Source organism: Manacus candei, unplaced genomic scaffold (assembly GCF_025592945.1).
Source record: "Manacus candei isolate 608988 ecotype Guabito, Panama unplaced genomic scaffold, ASM2559294v1 h1tg000035l, whole genome shotgun sequence".
In the NCBI taxonomy this organism is placed as follows: domain Eukaryota; kingdom Metazoa; phylum Chordata; class Aves; order Passeriformes; family Pipridae; genus Manacus; species Manacus candei.
The window spans coordinates 4,489,320-4,505,367 of NW_026138083.1; the positions used below are offsets into that span (position 1 = coordinate 4,489,320).

Here is a 16,048-nt window from a genome sequence, read left to right on the forward strand (position 1 = left end):
AAAATGCACATAATATGTTAGATGTTTGCTGAGGCTTATGGCACACTTGGAGGAAGGTGCCTGCTTCTTTTTTTGCCAGACTTGGTCCAATCATCTGATGATAAGACCTTTGTACTGTTTCTGGGTGTAACAATCCTGCTGAGTGTAGCTGGTTTCCAGGTCACCAATCCCAGGCTTCGTGGAAAAGGAAGCTCAGATTTAGACACACGCTGAATTTTTGTGTTTGCAACACATACTATGTACCAAGAAATGTGCTCCTAGCTGGAGCAGATGCTAGTGAAGCACTAGCAAGAACACAGAAGCCAGCTAGCTGGGTTGAAATTCAAATTCCCACTGATTTCAGCACAGGCTGAATCATAAGCACTTTGCAGAGCTGTTGTTTAAAAGGCACAGTCATAGTGCCATTTCCTATTGTGCTGCTTCTTCCTTTTGATGCAAAATCCATTAGATATCTGCCATATAAAAGGCATGTTTCTCTTCAGCCAGATGCCATCAGATGAGAATACTCAAGGCTGAAAAGCCTCCAAACTGCTGCAGACAATCCTTCCTATCTGTCATGCCAGACACCGCTACCAGAGTCTGTCCTGATCTGTAGGCCCAGCTCTTTGGTGTTCAGATCAGTGACTGCCAGGATTCATCAGGAATCCTGAGGGGATCATCAAAAACAGATTGTTTTTCCCTAACAAAGGTTGTAAATGAGGCCAGGCCAAGTGAAAGTGGATTATGGACCTGTTGAGAACTGCCACAGAGTTGGCACCACCCATGGCACGTTTACGTCTTCCCAAGGTCTGATTTTGGTGGACTGCTGCGAATGCAAGTGCTGAAGGGATCATGGATAAGCACTGTAGCATCTGTGCTCTTTGCTTTTGTCTTCTGAGCATTTTAATGTTATTTTATTTTTATTCTTTTGTACACTATATGCTGAGATGAGAAGCCAGTTGTGAAAATGATCCTGAAAGTCTCTTTCCCTCACCCCGTCACTGAGCAACTCCAAAATCAGTGCGGCCAAACTCAGAATTTGTTATTGTTCCTTTAAGTCGTGGCAAATGAATGGAAGTGAAAGCACAGCACCACAGAGCTGGCTTTCCTCCTGATTGATGCAACACCCACATTTACACAAGGTTAATAAGAATTAAAAAAAAAAGAGATCAAGTGGGTTAATTGGCCTTGGAATGTGTATGCTGCAGATTCATCTCCCACTGAAGGCAATGAGAAGCTTTTCATTGAGGGGGAGAATTTGCAAGAGGCACAGAGGAAAAGCTTTAAAGACTCTGTTAAAGAGCAGATCAGGAGGCCAATATGCCAGTTTTGTAGCTTTTTCATTAAAAAAAACCCAAGCAAACATCTTCCAACTTAGATTGTATATATTTTTACCTAGAGCTGTTTTGAAATACCATTCCTCCAAACTAAACAACTTTTTTCTTCAAAGACCTTCTTTCTACATGGTTGGCTTTGTCTGTAGGAGAAGCTTGGCCTGCTGCCCTGATATCCTAAGGGTCAGTTGGAAACCTTGACAGAGAAATTAGAAATCTCATGTGCTGTGTCATCTGATGCTTTATCACTGCTGTGACTGCACAGGGGCACAATCAGAGAGAAGGTCATTGGTGGAGCACATCTGACTTTGTTCTTCAAAAACCTTTCTTTTAAACTTCTGGATTTAGGATTTTTCTGGGCAAGAGGATGTTTTGCCATCTTTATGCCTTTTGAACTGAGTATTCCTAAAACTGAATTAAAGTCATGTGCCTTTGTTCTGAGGAAGCCCCTTCATCCTATGAAAGCAAAAAGCTTTGGTGAAGCAGTTTCTGTGTATTTAAAGCACAGAGCCTTTTTGGGAGTTGTTTGTGCTGCTCTCTTTAAGAGTCTTGGCATCACTGTGCAGGCCCAGTGCTGCCCTTCTGCTCTGCTTTTGCCATAACTATTCCCTCAAAGCTAAAACTAAACTGAAACGCAAGAAGTTCCACCTCAACCTGAGCAAGAACTTCATGTTGAGAGTGGCAGAGCACTGGAACAGCTGCCCAGGGCGGGTGTGGAATCTCCCTCTTTGGAGATGTTCCAAACCCACCTGAGCAAGTTCCTGTGTCACTTGCTGCAGGTGACCCTGCCTGGGTAGGGAGGTTGGACTGGATGATCTCCAGAGGTCCCTTCCAGCCTGAACTACTCTCGGATTCTGTGATTCTTTGACAATGCGCTCGGTTCCCCTGCACTCACCCTTTTTGCATCCACGTCTCTCAGCAGGACAGGACACACGGGCCGCTCACCCTCGCTCCCTTCTCGGGCCTTTCGCGGGGATACGGATCTGGCATTCCCAGCGCCTCCCTGCCGTCCTTCTGCCCTCCTGGGAGAGCCGGGAGGGCTGCCCGGGCCCGACCCCGCTGGGGGCCAGGCGGTCTGTGCGCTCGGGCGGTGCCGGTGCCGGGAGGTGGCGCCGCGGTGCCGCCGGCGCTGCCCTGGGCGCGGGGGAACCTCGGGGGCCGAGCCTGGCGGGGCGGGAGGAGGAGGAGGAGGAGCGGCACGGAGGGAGGGAGGGAGGGAGCGGAGCGGGCAGCGCGGCGGCTCCGTGCCCTGCGTGCGTGCGCGTGTGTGCGAGGAGCGGGCGGGCGGTATAGACAGGATATATAGAGGATGTGCCGCCGCATGGCTCGCCCCGGCCGCCGCCGCCGCGCCAGCTCCTTGGGCGAGCGCCAGTGAAGCGTCGTCTCGCCCTCGCCGGCCGGGCAGCGCCTCCCTGCCCGCTCCGGGCGCTCCCTGCCGGCCTCGCTCCCGGGTTTCCGGCGTCCCTCCCGAAGCGGCCGCGCCGCGGGCGAGCGGCGCGTCCATGCGGGGCCGATGGCCGGGGCTCAGCCTGGGGTGCACGCCCTGCAGCTCAAACCCGTCTGCGTCTCCGACACCCTCAAGAAAGGCGTCAAATTCGTCAAATGGGACGATGTGAGTACCACCCCCCTCCCTCACCCCGCTTCCCCCGGCAGGGGCACGGCTGTAATCCATCCGCAATGGGGCTCCGGGTGCACGTGTAGCGGCCCCCGGGCCCTGCCCGCTGCGGGAGGGCAGGTGCGGGACCCCGGGGACGGGCGATGGGTGTCCCCGTCCGGGACCGGCGGCCGAAGGCCGGGCAAACTTCCTCCGAAGACTCCCCGGTCTGCTTTCGCTTGGCCGGTGCGAGCCGTGTTGTGCCGCCTCCTTTAGCGAGCGCCTGCCTCTCCCGCCTCCCGTGTTTCAGTGTGCATGTTGCCACCTCTGTCCTCGTAACATAGTTGTTTCAACCTGTTCTTTCATCTCCCGCCTCCTTCTCCCAGCTCCTCTTCTTTCTGACTCCTGTCCTCGTCTCTCTCTGGTGGGATTGTCAAGCCCTTGGATGCATTCTCCCAGGGCTCACAGCTTTGGTACCCTCGTTCATCTTCCTTTCTCCTTTCTTGCCTCAAAATCATCTGCTTTACCTTTACCACTTGCTGCTTCCCAAGCCTTTACACTTGCATTGCCTCACATAGGGAAGGAGTGTGGTTTCCCCTTCACCTTCGGTAGCACAGCTGTTCAGCAGCTGGAATTTCCTTCTTCGCGTGCCGACTGTGCCCGGGATAGTTTCAGAGAATGGGGAACGGAAAACTAAATAAAGAAAAGTTCCCTAAGCCCGTTGTGTCCTCTGCTAGCCTTGCTCCTGCCGTACAGCATCGGGTGTTCGTGTCTCAGCTGTGCACGGAGGAGCAGGTGCCCCAAAAGGTCTGTCTGGAGACACAGGGGCAACGTGATACTCGAGCTGTGGTAGAGAAATGGCTGGGAAGGAAGGCAGAACATCTGAATTGTTGAGGATGACTCGTTTTGAGCGCTCTTATGTTTTTGCTGGGACTTTGGGTGTGCTAAAAACATCCACAGCAACAACTGGAGGGGCAACAGAGAGGGAGAAGGAGCAGTTCATGTGTAACCGCTGTTCTTGTTACATATTGCTATTTTGCCATTGCTTTCAGCCTGTCCAGCAGCCAAATGTGTAAGCCTGACCCCTATAAACCTGTGATAAAACGCTCTCAAGGAGAGAGAGAGAGAACATAAGAAGCCGAACTTGCTGTGTGAAATTTTATTTACAGTAATAAGCAAACACAGCTTTAATAGGCTCGGCAAACTGACCTTGTCCACGGTAGTAAACATTGGCTTGATACAGGTTATTTATGTTCAGGAACTAAGCCTGAATGACTTGCCTGGGAAAATGTTTTCTTGCGGTTGACATTTTCCTTAGGATAGGAAAAGGCAGTGCAACCTCAGCCTTGTCACTGCAGTTATTGTTTTATTTTTGGTAAGCTACCAAGAAACTTCCACAGGTCTATGCAGAGGTCAAGTGATTGAAATCTCCAGACTGACAGTCCAAGCTATCAGGCAGCAGTTTAAATTACTAGTTCAAGTGCTGTTTCTATGTGTTGTACCCACAGAATCAGGAGGAGAAGAGGTGTTCTCCATACACAGTGGATGTTCAGTGACTAACCTGTCTGCTATGGACTAATAGCAGAAAAAAAGATTAAAAACTGCAAACCTAAAGGCTACAGTAATAAAATATAGCTAAACTCTAGCAAAAGATGTGCATTTCAGGCTAAAGGTGTTACTCAGGGATACACAGGTGTCACCTGGAATGTGTGACTGAGGTGAGAGTCCTGTTGTGTTCAGTGAGTGCTTTTGCTGGCAATCTTGTGGAAGTTGATGCGTATTTAGCTACACTCTTATGAAGAATTCTGGCATTAACTCGTGGTTGTCTGTGCATTGTGTGTTTATCTGCACATTTCTTGCCCCTCAGCCTCCCTGTCTTGCCCGCAGTGTTTCTTCTCAGCAGTGGAAGCCCCACAAAATCCAAGATTTCAAGGAAAGTGTGTCCCTTTGCTATGCTGGCCGTAAAAAAGATCTTCACAGAAATTCATGCTAGATGACTCTGCAAAGTATTTGCTATTGAGCAGCCAGTAACCAACTTCAGAGCCTTTGTTTTCCAGGAAATTATTCTGCTTGAGGGTTTTAAAAAATGATTATTAATGTGACCCTCTGTGGTGTGTCATGTAAACAGGCACGCACAACCTCACCAGTGAAACAATGGGCTCTAACGAGGAATAGTAAACTGCAGCAAGGAACAGTAAAACAGGATTGACCATAACGAGTATTTGGGCTCTGCTGTGCTCCCAGGGTTGCTCAGAAAAGCCAGGCTCACCTGCTGATGTTTGTTATGCACCGTTTTCCTTCCACTGGGGGAGTTGAGAGAGCAGGAGTTGAGCTCTTCCATGTGCACTGGGGCAACATTTGTTCCTCTCTGAAGCTTGTCCTTGTCGTTCCCTTCCCTGCTGCTTTGGGTTGCAGTTTAAAGATGGTCCTATTGACTTGCCTTTGTGTTTCGTGAAGCCAAAGTGTTGTTTGTGAATTCTTATGACTTGCACCAACTTTCAGCCCAAAGCAAAATTTTTCCAGCTGAGTTCTAAACCACTGGAAAGCAGCAGCCTTTTTAAATGGGAACGCTGGGAGGATTTAAAGCAGAGCATGAGAGGCGTGTAAGGAATTTCATGGTGTCTGGAGTAATGGTTGTTAAAGAATGTACTTGCCAGCTTAGAGGAGGATGCTGTGCTGTGCAGAACAGGGACAAAAGCTGGAGTGACAGAGACTTCAAAACCAGCCCCCATGTTGGTATCCCACCCTGAGCCTCCATGCCCAATCAGGAACTCTGAGGCACTAAGAGATGTGGTACTGATGGTTTGCATGGACTCCCTCTCTGAGGAACAGCAGTGGAGTTTGCTGCATGTCACACATGAACCTCAGCACTGTGATGGTGATCCAGCTGGAGAGAGAAATGCCTGGCCTGAGCTTTGCTGAGAGGAGAGAGGGAGGTTATGTCAGCCCCTCAAGATCACATACAGGCAGGTGGAAAGCTTAAAATTCCATTTCCTTTGCAGACCACCTTCAGTTGTATGAGCAATAGGATCAATTAAAAATTTCTGGCTTTGCAAGACAAGTCCCTCTTTTGTGCCTCAGGATTGGATGTGGTAGTGCTCACACCACCCAATGCCTAATACACTCTAATACACAAATTCCATTTGGGATCAGGGTATAAAGCACTAAAGTCAAACAGATTATTGTTGTCCAGTAACTTTGCCTTTCCTCACGCTGTTCCTGTTTTATTCTGTAACAGTATTACAGGTTGGAAAACGTATTTTAGAAAGAACTCTTGCTCTTGACATGGAGTTTGGCTTCCCAAGGCACTGAGCAGGAATAGCTGATGTTGGAACAGGTGAAGGATGAATGTGGCTGGTTTCTTAGGCGGTTTTTTGTGGATGTATCCACCTGTGTGCCTGGTTCCAGATGGTTAGTTGGCTGAGCATTCGCTTCTCCAGATCATATTTCTTCAGTTGGACCTCTACAGCTGCTTCTCCCTTAGTGTGGGAAGAGGCTGAGCCCCTTAACTCCTGCTCTGGCTTTGAACAGATGTGCTCATGTCCCTAGAGAGAGGGAAGGCTTCAGGAGGAACTGACCTGCTCCCCTCTGCTGTAGTGATACCCAGGTTGTAATAGCTCTTCCTGATGAGAGCTTTACAGCAGTTTAATAAATAATTCAAAAGGTGGCAATTAAATCCATGGGTGAAGCTTTTTGGGTAGGGGGTTAAGTTTAATGTAGCAGAATGTGTTGATAGTGGAGAGGAGTGATGAATCCTGAGGATAAGGAGTGACTTCACTCAGGACTGATCTGACTTCTGAAGGGCTGAAACCTGCCTTGGCTGACTTCTCTCCCTGTTTTTCTCCCACCCGTGGTGGGAACAAGGTGGGCATAACAGAGTGAACAAACCTCTCAACAGCCAGAGCAGAACTGATATTTTCTAAGAGCAGCAGTTGGCCCACTGTAGCAAGTGAATGTGATGGGGCATATTCAGAAATAGATTTGTTTTCATTTCCTGCTTAAAAGCTCCCTTATCTTCCCCAGTGATAAGGTGTACTCTGCATAAACACTTTGCCGGCTCTCTGTGTGGCTCACACTATCACTTGCTAGTTAAGTGTACTGGTGAGGGAATGTAACTACCCAAATTGAGGGCCATCACTCCAATTTTCTAGCCATACGTTTTTCCCCCCAAACTTTGGATTACTGAAGGATAGGTAGGATTGCTTAGTGGCTGCAGCACTTGCTCAGTGAGCAGCAAAAACAAACCCGGGTCTTTTAAGTTCTCTTTTAATGCCTTTCTCTTGGAGCACTTTATCTTAACAAAGCATTTTTGAGCTCAGATGGTGAATGTTATGTTTGCAGCCTTCTTTATTTGTTTAAAGTCTTTGAGAAGATTACCAGGAGCATGAGATACATCCCCTTTTAACCTTAGAAGTAAACGTAACATCAGAATATCGTTATTATAGATAAGCTGAGATGAAACAAATAAACAACCTGGGAGTTTTGAGAAGTTGTTTTAAGATCTTGATGCTGAAGTGGCTTTCTTTTTCCCTTGCCTTTTTGTGTTTGTTTTTAAACTCTGCACAAGCCTGTCACTCCAGTACATTAGTGAGGCCATGAAAAATGAGCAGCCATTGTTCTGTGTGTACAAAAGTAAAACAATAAGCTGAAGAGAGTTTATTTTTTTTTCTGGTTTCAGTCTGGAGGGAAGACGTTAGGCCTAAGTTCTAGTGTTTTTGCTGGCTCTTCTTTGTTGCTGATCTTTATGTAGTAAACAAATATCAGCTCTGTGCTGTATAGAAATACCTTAAACGAGAAGAAGTTGTGGTTTTGGTCTTTTGGACATAGGAGAATAGATGGAGATAAAATTTTTAACAGTTAACATATATCAAAGGGGAAAGCCCTAACTTAACTCAATTAGCAAGCTCTTTATCACTTTAGTGTGGGGGGAATAAATTTGAGAATGAGATGCCTGTCTGGGAAGATCTGGTGGAGTCTTTGCATATTTAAATCATAGATAACATCTGTTATTGTAGCATCAGAGCTCTTTGGAGTGTTGGTGGATAGTAGGGAAAGTGAAAACCAGAAAACAACTCCTAAATAAGTGAGGATCCTTTGTGAAAGAATTATCCCAGAATAACTGGGAATCTGGATTGTGCACTGGATGCTTTCTTCTCTTCAGTGTTTGAATGCTCAAGACTTTTTTTGGTGTTTGTTTGTTTGTTTTTAACAAAAGCTGTAGTGAAATAGTTAACAAATAGTTAACTAATCACTATGGAGTCTTTTATCTTTTATAAAGTAAATGCTTCATAAGCACTTTTGAATTTATTTTCACGAGGCCCACTGGACGACAAAATGTGTTCCCAACTGTGCTGTTGTAGGTCCAAAAAAAAAAAAAGACCAACATAAAAACCTACGAATTTTTAATCTGCCATTAGATACCTTGGACCTAATTTCCAGCCTGCACAGCACCACACAGTCAGATGTTCAGGATGCCTCCCCAGTGACTTCAGATGAGTTTGGGCTCAGCATCTCTGGAAATTAGAAGATGAAATGTGGAAATTCAATTCCAGTATTCCCTCAAAATCATAAGGCAGCATTTGTGCTGATGAACAGACTGGCTTAAATGAGATTTTCTCAGCATCACACTAGAACTCTCTGGCTGAGAAAAAGAATCTTCCTGTTTGGCATTTGGCTACTTTTGTTCCAAAGTTCTCCCTTCATTCCTTTTTTTTCTGTGTACTTGGCAATATTTAAGGACTCCTGCAGACAAATCAAGACTACAGGCAGTGAGAGTATAATTAGCCCAAGAGTGGGGACATCTTGAGAAATGATTCGGTGTAGGACAGACTTCTGAGAAACAAATCCCACTCAGGGTGGCTCCTGTCAGCTTGCAGGACTTTGATCAGCACATTGACTCGTGTCCTGTGGTGCTGTCACCAAAGCTCCCCTAGGATTTAACCACTCTAACAGAGAAGAATATTTTCCTGCATGTTCCTGGTGAACAAGTGGGCTTCCATTTTATGAGTCTTGTAGGCTCAATTCCAGTTTTTTGTTTTTTTTTTTTTTTTTTTAATCCTGTTTCCAACTTCCACTCATTTCACTTTTTCCAGCATTTTCTTCTTGCACTCTTGCTTTGCATGGCAGGTTTGGTTCTTCTGACCTCAGCAGAGGAGGACACCTTTACCCTTCCAGATGATTTCAGGAGTTCATGTGGGATGGGGGTTTTCTCCCTGTCACTGTAGCTCAGCTGTCAGCCTGAAGAACTTCATAATCCTGATTGTTTGGGTCATCCTGCTTAGTTCCAGTCTGAGTACGCCCAGTGTATTATGGAATTTCCAGCTGATACATCTGCTGCCTGTGTGTGAACTGGAGCGTTGCTATTCCTTCTTCTCCACTTCCCCAAGCCTGGAATCCCCTGGTTCTGTTGGGTGTCAAGAGAGCTCCATTTCGGGGCTGTCCCCACACTTGCTCAACCACAGTTCATGCCCCTTTGCCCAAGTGAAAGAAATGCTGAAGAACATTTTGCCTCTGCCAGAAACAATTGGTATTTCTTAGCTTTGTGGTTGGAAAGCAGCTTGGCAGAAATTCTCCAGCAGGAGATTCAAGCAAATGAAATCACTGGTGTGTGTCAAAGTTCTCAGGTTATATTTGGGGATGTTCAATGTCTCTGGAAACCTGAGGCAAGCCCAGGAAACAATAGCCTGGCTTAAGGCAGTGTCATGAGCCCCCCTCTGTTGTAACAGCTGAAGTAGCATTAAAATGTTAAAAATAAAAGTATTAAAAGGGAGGTGGCACTTTTTGCTTGCTGATGTTGGATGTAGTCTGGGGGACCCACAGTAAAAATCAGGCCTTGAAACAGTTACCTGGCAGGTATTTAATTATAGATTTGTCCATTGATCTTCTGTGCCTGCTTGGTAAGGATCCCAAAGTTCTCCGTGGCATTTTGTGGGCATAAATTTGAAGGCTTTTTGTTTAAAAGTATAAAGCAAAGAATATTGCTAATGCAGGACCTGAGGTTGCACAGCCAATTAGGAGGCAACCTAATGGAATAAGTATAGAACAGCCACATTACTCATTTGAGGCTGTGGAATTGCAAGAAAGTAGAGAATTGGCCCTAAGTCAACAAATAAAAAGGTGGAATTAAAAGCCCTTCAGGAAAATTGTTCACTTAAGTTTAGACCCAGTGTGATGTGCAGCACACTGGGACTGCCCAGCCACCCTGTCATTCCAGGAATTTGCAGCAGGAATCTGTTGGAAACTGAGCCACTGCTTGGCACAGGCACCCATGGGTGGCTCTTACAAAGCCTCATAACCCACAGTCATTTGCACCAGTGACTGGGACACCCTTTCTCCTTTTCCTCTTCCCTTTCTGGTCACAGCTGATTTTTGCCTTGGTCATCTTCTCCTGAGCCTTTTTTTTATGTACTTGGAAGTGTCCCAAGAATCTGGGGCTCCTACCCAAAGGGCTGTTTGCTGTGGACATCCAGAGGAATGTAAGAGCTATACCCCTACTACACATTGAAATTTAGTTTTAGAGATGTACAACACTGACATTTTGGTCTCATGTTCTGGATCTGAGTGGGTCAGCAAAGGCACAAATGTCTGCTCATGATTTGCTTGTCCATGAAGTTTTGTTTGCTGTTTTTCTTTCCTCCCCCTCTGTTGTGTCCTGCCCTTTACCTGCTTCTTCAGAGCTGTGTGTGGTTGGTCAGTCTGTTCAGGGGAGTTACAAGGGCAGCTCTTTGGGTGAGAAAATTGAATTAATGGCCTTCAGAACACTCCCGTGAATGACTGCAGGCCTCTTATGGGTCGTAAACCACACATAGTACAGCAGTGTTTGTAAATAAACGAACCAGACAATTGTTAGTTGAAACAAGTTTCTATTTCAGAGCCTTGAACTGCTGCTCTTCTCGACTGTGTGCTGCAAAAAGGGGTTTTCATGTATCTTTTTGATTGCTGCTGCCTTTGCAAGCCCTGATTGCAGAGTAGGATAAAAGCAAAGGAGCTGTTCCAGGTGACAAAGGACTCTGCTAATGTGGAGTGAGGGGAGGGACTTTCAGAGCTGACTCAAAGAAAGTTTATTTCCATTTCTCTACACCCAGAACACTGTGGTATTTAGTAGCACAGACTTAAAACAGTTCTAGTTGGATTGTAGAATACATAAAACATTCAGAATGTAAAAACCATTCAGTTAATTGTGCTGTGCCCAATGTCAGAGTGGTATAGTTAATTTAAAAATAAAACCCCACAACCAAACAACTTCCTGGGGCAGAGAATCTTAAATATCCAAGGCTCATCATTATCCCTGTCATGATAAGGTTTCCCTTGTGTCACCTGATGGATACTGAAAGCTCTTTCCCCTCATCCTCTGCTTTTTTGAGTCTGATTTCAGTCAGTATTTTACAACCCACACCTACAAAAGTATTGCTTTGATAGCTCAGGCAAACCCAAACACCTTTGGGTTAAAGCAACTGGTTTGAAGTGATTAACCAGCCAAATTGGTTAATCCTGGGGATAATTGCTTTGCTCCCCTCTGCTTCCCTCTGAAGTTGCACACATCTCATCCAAAGGGAGAAGGACATGTAGGCTTTATCTTTGCTCATTTGAAATTATTTGCACACAGGCTGCACAAAATAAGCTAAAAAAGGAGAGTTAGATTTCCAGAGCAGTTTGTTTCCTCTTTTTTAAATGGCACAGGTCTGAGAACCCTTTTGTAGCTGCTTGTGGGTCCACTCAATGTCTCTTCAAGACCTGGTATATTTTAAAAATAAATTTGCCTGCTGTATCAAACAATTCCCAACTTTCAGGTGTGCAAGATGGTAGAAACTATGGAGAAATGGGGGGAAAAAGAGATTCCAGAGATTCTGGTTGTCTTCTTGTATCAGAAATGGCACTTGCAGAAGTTGGGGTTTATTTATTTATGATAATGTCACTTTGATCGACTCTATTTGCACTTAAAAAAACCCCTCCATGCTCAAATATGTTTGGTTTAAATTTGAACCTATTAGAGCCCACTTTTTTTTTCCCCTCAAAAGAATATATTTACCTCACATATTAATGCTTTGGGAATAGGTGAAGGCTAAAGCTGTAAAACACCTGTAGCACTTGAACAGAAATGTGAACAGAAATATAAATCCCTTTTGAGGAGGAACTGTATGTTTAGCCTGGGTTTGTGGGGAGCTGAGTTAAGCTGAGGCAATTTTTCTGCCTGCTTGCCTTTCTCCTCCTTCCTGTGCTCCCTCCAGAACCTCTAAATCGAGTTTGGCACATGGGTAGAGGTCTCCAGACAGCAGTGTCTTTGCAGATGTCATGAAAAATAGAAGAGGAGAGAGACCAGGCTGCAGTGGTGTCAATTATTGTCAGGCACCAGAGAATCCCAGGGGTGAGGGATGGGATGAGCTCCCACCTGTGGGAAAGGCTTTGGTTGGAGCCTGAATCTCTGGAGTCAGGTACCTGCTGTCAGTCAGAAGCCATAAATATGGAGGTAACAAGGCTGCCTCTCTGAGTGCTTAGAGATGTGCCTGGTTTTAAATGACCTGAGCTATGGATGTTACCAGACTAGACAGATGTTTAACTGATGAGATGGAACATATATATATATATATGTATATGCTCCCACTACTAAAACTTTCATAGCTTGGCTATATAAACAATAAAAATATGAATGGGAAGTAATTGATAAAAATCTTAGTGTAGCAAATGCTATTTCAGGTTTTCTAGGTGAATTCAGTCTTTGTGAAATTAATTTTGTAGGCATTTATCTTGTGTGGGTCCCTGAAGGTCAAGTTGTCTCAAGGTGGGCAGTGGATCCCTGATAACTGGAGTGCTCTGCTGTGTGGGCTCCAGTTTGACAGTCAGTGTGTTGTGCCTGTTTAACTTCATCTGCTTCCAGCTTTTTCCACATGTTTAACTCCATGTGCTGACAAGTCTGGAGTTTAGTGCTGCCTTCAGAGTAATGGAGAGATGTTATGTCTGAAAAATGGAGATGAGGCAGGGGATACTGAATTCTTTAGGGACACCTTGCTAGTAGTGATCCTGAATCCCTTCAGGGTAATTTCTGGATACTGCAATTCATTACCAAGGGTGGCAGAGCAGCTTGTGCATAATTATGTGTTCTGTGTGCTGATATGGATTTCCTGTTTGTCCTTTTTCCTTCCAGGACTCCACTGTTGTGACTCCAATTATTCTCAGAACAGACCCACAAGGATTTTTCTTTTACTGGACAGATCAAAATAAGGTAAGAGAAAAGCTTCTAGCTCCAGAATGGTTCTTCCTTTTGTGTTGTGGTGTGATGGGCAGGAATCAGGAGGCTAGCACAAGCATTCCATCAGCACACCTTCCTCTCAGGAGCAAATACAACGGGCCTGTGGCTCATCCCTGGTGCACAAATCTTGGAGAGATGGATGGAAGAGCTGGTCATTTCCAGCCATGTCAGTGCTCTGATGTCCAGTGAGGTGTGTAATTGTCCTTGGAAGGGCAGGCAAGGATGTACCTGTGATGCTGCTGTGGTTTCTCTTGCCTTCTGTACACTGAGGATTTGGTCTGTGGTGCGTGGCAGGCCCGGAATTCCCAGAGGCCATAGCTCCCTTTGGATTCTTCCTCCTCGGTGGCCACGTGCTCCCTGGCCGTGCCTGGTGGGCCACGTCACCAAGTTCTCACTAATCCTCGCTGGACACTTTCTTTCCAAAACATTCCGGTGTGCTGAGGTCGCTGGGGTGGCTGGGGAGCTGTTGGGAAAGCTCATGGCCTGATTCATCCCTGCATTGCTCCCCTGGGACATCCCTGTCACCCCTTGGAATTGGTGCTGTCGTGATTCCAGCCAGTGGAGGCTGTGCCGCAGTGAAAGAGCTCAGTACCCTGGTTGGGGGCAGTTTGTGCCATACACCATATCAGGTATAAAAGAGTAAACTGTCGTTGCAATCATGAAGCAAAACACTGTATCAAAGCTGGGAATGAGTTCTTCCTTTTTTTACAGGTGAATTTTGAAGTACTTACTGAGTTCTTCTACTGGCTCCCTGTTGGAAATGGTGTTAGAACTTGGTGGTCAGCTCTGAGCTTTGGCCTTGTGAGGAGTATCTGCTAGGCTAGTGCTTCTGGCTCCAGAAACCTGGTTTGCCAGTTGGGGAGCTGTTTTTTTCAGGAGTTCCTGTTGATTTTGAGTTTAGATACCAGGGCAAAAATAGCTTGAGGAGGTAGCACCCATGAAATGTGCAGGCTGAACAGGCCATTTGCTGCTGCACCTAAATCATGTTTATCTTCCCATGTTTGCTTTTTAGAGGAGATGGAGCTTGGAGTCGGTGTATTTGGGAATCCTCTCGTGGAGTTGTTGTAGCACAGATCCTGCCTTTGCCTGTGCTTGTGCAGGGTTGTGGTGGGTGATGGGGGGTTCATCTCTTGGCAGTCCCAGAGCTGTTAAACTGCTGCCCTCAGAAGCTGAAGGCTGGGACTGATTCACACTGTGGCTGTGCCAGAACACAGAGCAGGCCTCTGGTGTGTTCCTTCCCTTGCATAAACTGATTGTATGAGCTGAAAAATAACCACGAACTTTGTAATAATAAGTGGAAACCCAGAGTTGATTGGAGAGTTTATTTCACTTTTAATATGTTTGGCACTAAGACCTCCTTCAGTTTCCTACTGTTGTCTGTAAAAACAATGTCTTGAAGCAGTTCTGTGAAGAATAGCTATTTATAGAATTGTTGTTCTCATATTCATGAAAAAATGTATTTATAATGCTCAGGGCATTTTTTTCTTTTTTAAAGGTTGGGTGTTTGTACAAGAGGAGTAAGTGTCAGTTTGATTTTTAAACTTGCAAATCAAGCCTCTGTAAGAAGCAACGAGAGGGATTTTTTTTTCTGGTTAATAATTCATGACAACTAGGTGAAGCTTGTTTCTGAACACCATCCCAGCAGTGTCTATTTAAAGAGAGTAAACTTATATCCATTGGGGTGCTGATGGTGCACAGACCAGGAAGGAAATGCCCTTTTCTCCTTTTACAGAGCGTGGTTGGGTTCATGTTTATTGTGAAATTGCAAACATATGAATAAAGGAGGCTATATAGGAAATTCTCTTTAATTTCCTTCTCTTTGTGTGGAGTGATCCTGTGGTGATAGTGGAACTATGTGAAGAAATGCCAGGACAATGCAGCCTCTGTGTGATCACTTTCTCTTCTTTCCCCATGTTGTTATTCTTTTAAGCAATTGCTGTTGTCATGAAGAAATCCTATTATTTTCCATGCCTGGAAAGACAGGCCTTGCTAAACCAAGTGATGAACTGGGAGGAGGTGCCTGCCAGCTTCCTGGAGCAGGCACGTTTTCCCAGGAGCTGACTCCAAGCAGGTGTGGAGGTGAGGCAGGAGGAGCAGTTGTCTTCGTAGCCCTTTGTGTGTCCTGGTTGCCAGAGCCTGTGCAGAGCAGTAAATCACTGCCTGGATAATGGCACGGTGTTTAAATCAAAAATCTGGCTCCTTTAGTTGCTATTGCCTTATCAGTCAAGTTACACGAAAATTACGTGAATCACTGGGAGGGAAAAACAAAACAAACAAAAAAACCACTCCTCTATGCTGAATTTTTATTTAGCTTGAGGGGCTGGTGGTTGCAGCTCTGCAGCTTTTTGTGTTTCCTTGCCCAGTTGAGCTGCTTCTCTTCTTCCCTTCCTTTCTGTTTCTTCTCTGTTGCAGAGAAAGGAAAATAACCTGTAGTGTGTGCTGTTTAGCAGTGGGTCTGGACAGCCTTTTAGATGTTTTTTTGTGCAGCCAGAGCTCAAAATTCCTGGTACAGTCGGTGTCCCTGACCCTACCTTGGAGTTCTCCGTGAGTTGCCTGCAGGGTTTGTGTCCCAGTTGGTGAGCCTGGATAATGCTGTAGCTGAGCAGATGAGGGTCAAAAAGGCTGCTGAGAGTCACCCTTAAACCCAAGAAGTTTTACAGACGTGACCAGTGTGAACTCCTAACTTGCTGTCCCCTGTAGCTTTCTGATAAATAAGTTAGTGGTATTTTCCTAGTTTGCTGCAGGAGCCACATGCTCCTAGTGAACCATCCCAGGTGTGTGGTTGTAGCCCCATGGAGACCTTTCCCAGCCACCCCACCCATGGAAATGGTAAAGGTGGCAGTGCTTGTGTGATGGTCTGATCAGCAGGTCCATTTGAGCTCTGACCTTGCAGTT

General features: G+C 45.8%; 1 protein-coding gene across 2 annotated transcripts in view; it reads left to right on the forward strand.

The window, feature by feature from the left end:
• The first annotated feature begins 2,564 nt into the window (after nt 1-2,564).
• Nucleotides 2,565-16,048, forward strand: part of PLCB1 (phospholipase C beta 1) — a 344,064-nt gene continuing 330,580 nt past the window's right edge. The window contains exons 1-2 of one of the 2 annotated variants that reach the window (XM_051792771.1): nt 2,565-2,925; nt 13,049-13,126. In XM_051792771.1, coding sequence (XP_051648731.1) covers nt 2,827-2,925; nt 13,049-13,126 — 177 coding nt within the window. In that variant the 5' untranslated portion in view covers nt 2,565-2,826. The remainder of the gene's footprint in view (nt 2,926-13,048; nt 13,127-16,048) is intronic. The other variant, XM_051792772.1, reaches the window with a different exon arrangement.